At 67.7% G+C, this 402-nt stretch overlaps 1 protein-coding gene across 1 annotated transcript in view; it reads left to right on the top strand.

Moving 5' to 3' along the window:
- Positions 1-248: 248 nt before the first annotated feature.
- Positions 249-402, top strand: part of GLRX3 (glutaredoxin 3) — a 40,924-nt gene continuing 40,770 nt past the window's right edge. Inside the window, exon 1 of the mRNA XM_019556090.1 lies at positions 249-360. Within this exon, the coding sequence (XP_019411635.1) occupies positions 296-360 (65 nt within the window). The 5' untranslated portion in view covers positions 249-295. The remainder of the gene's footprint in view (positions 361-402) is intronic.

The following is a 402-nucleotide window of genomic DNA, read 5'->3' as shown; positions in this document are numbered from 1 at the left end:
TCTCTCTCTCTCTCTCACAACTTCATATCCTTGACTAACCAACTCCGGCTGCAATATGTACACGGGTGCAGTTCGCTTGGCCTTAACACGAGCAGGGAAACCCCGAGGCTGTCAACCCTGCTCAGGGCAGAGGTCTCTCACGCCCGGGAAGGCGGGCAATGACCAGCCCCACCTCCCGGCAGAGGAAGGCGCTGTGCGCATGCGCGGGGTGGGGCCGCTTTTGGCTGGGCCGCTCAGACCCACGTGCTGCAGGCTCCGCCCGCGCTCCGTCCCGGCCTCAGCCCCAGCTGCAGCCATGGCGGCCGTGGCCGAGGCGGGATCGCCCGAGCGCTTCCAGGAGCTGCTGCAGCAGAAGGGCGGGTACGTGCGGCCAGGGGTCGGGAGGGGACTCCGCGGGGTCTG

This window comes from Crocodylus porosus, unplaced genomic scaffold, assembly GCF_001723895.1.
Source record: "Crocodylus porosus isolate Cpor-Errol unplaced genomic scaffold, CroPor_comp1, whole genome shotgun sequence".
NCBI classification, from domain to species: domain Eukaryota; kingdom Metazoa; phylum Chordata; order Crocodylia; family Crocodylidae; genus Crocodylus; species Crocodylus porosus.
This window is presented reverse-complemented; position numbering and strand designations above follow the sequence as displayed.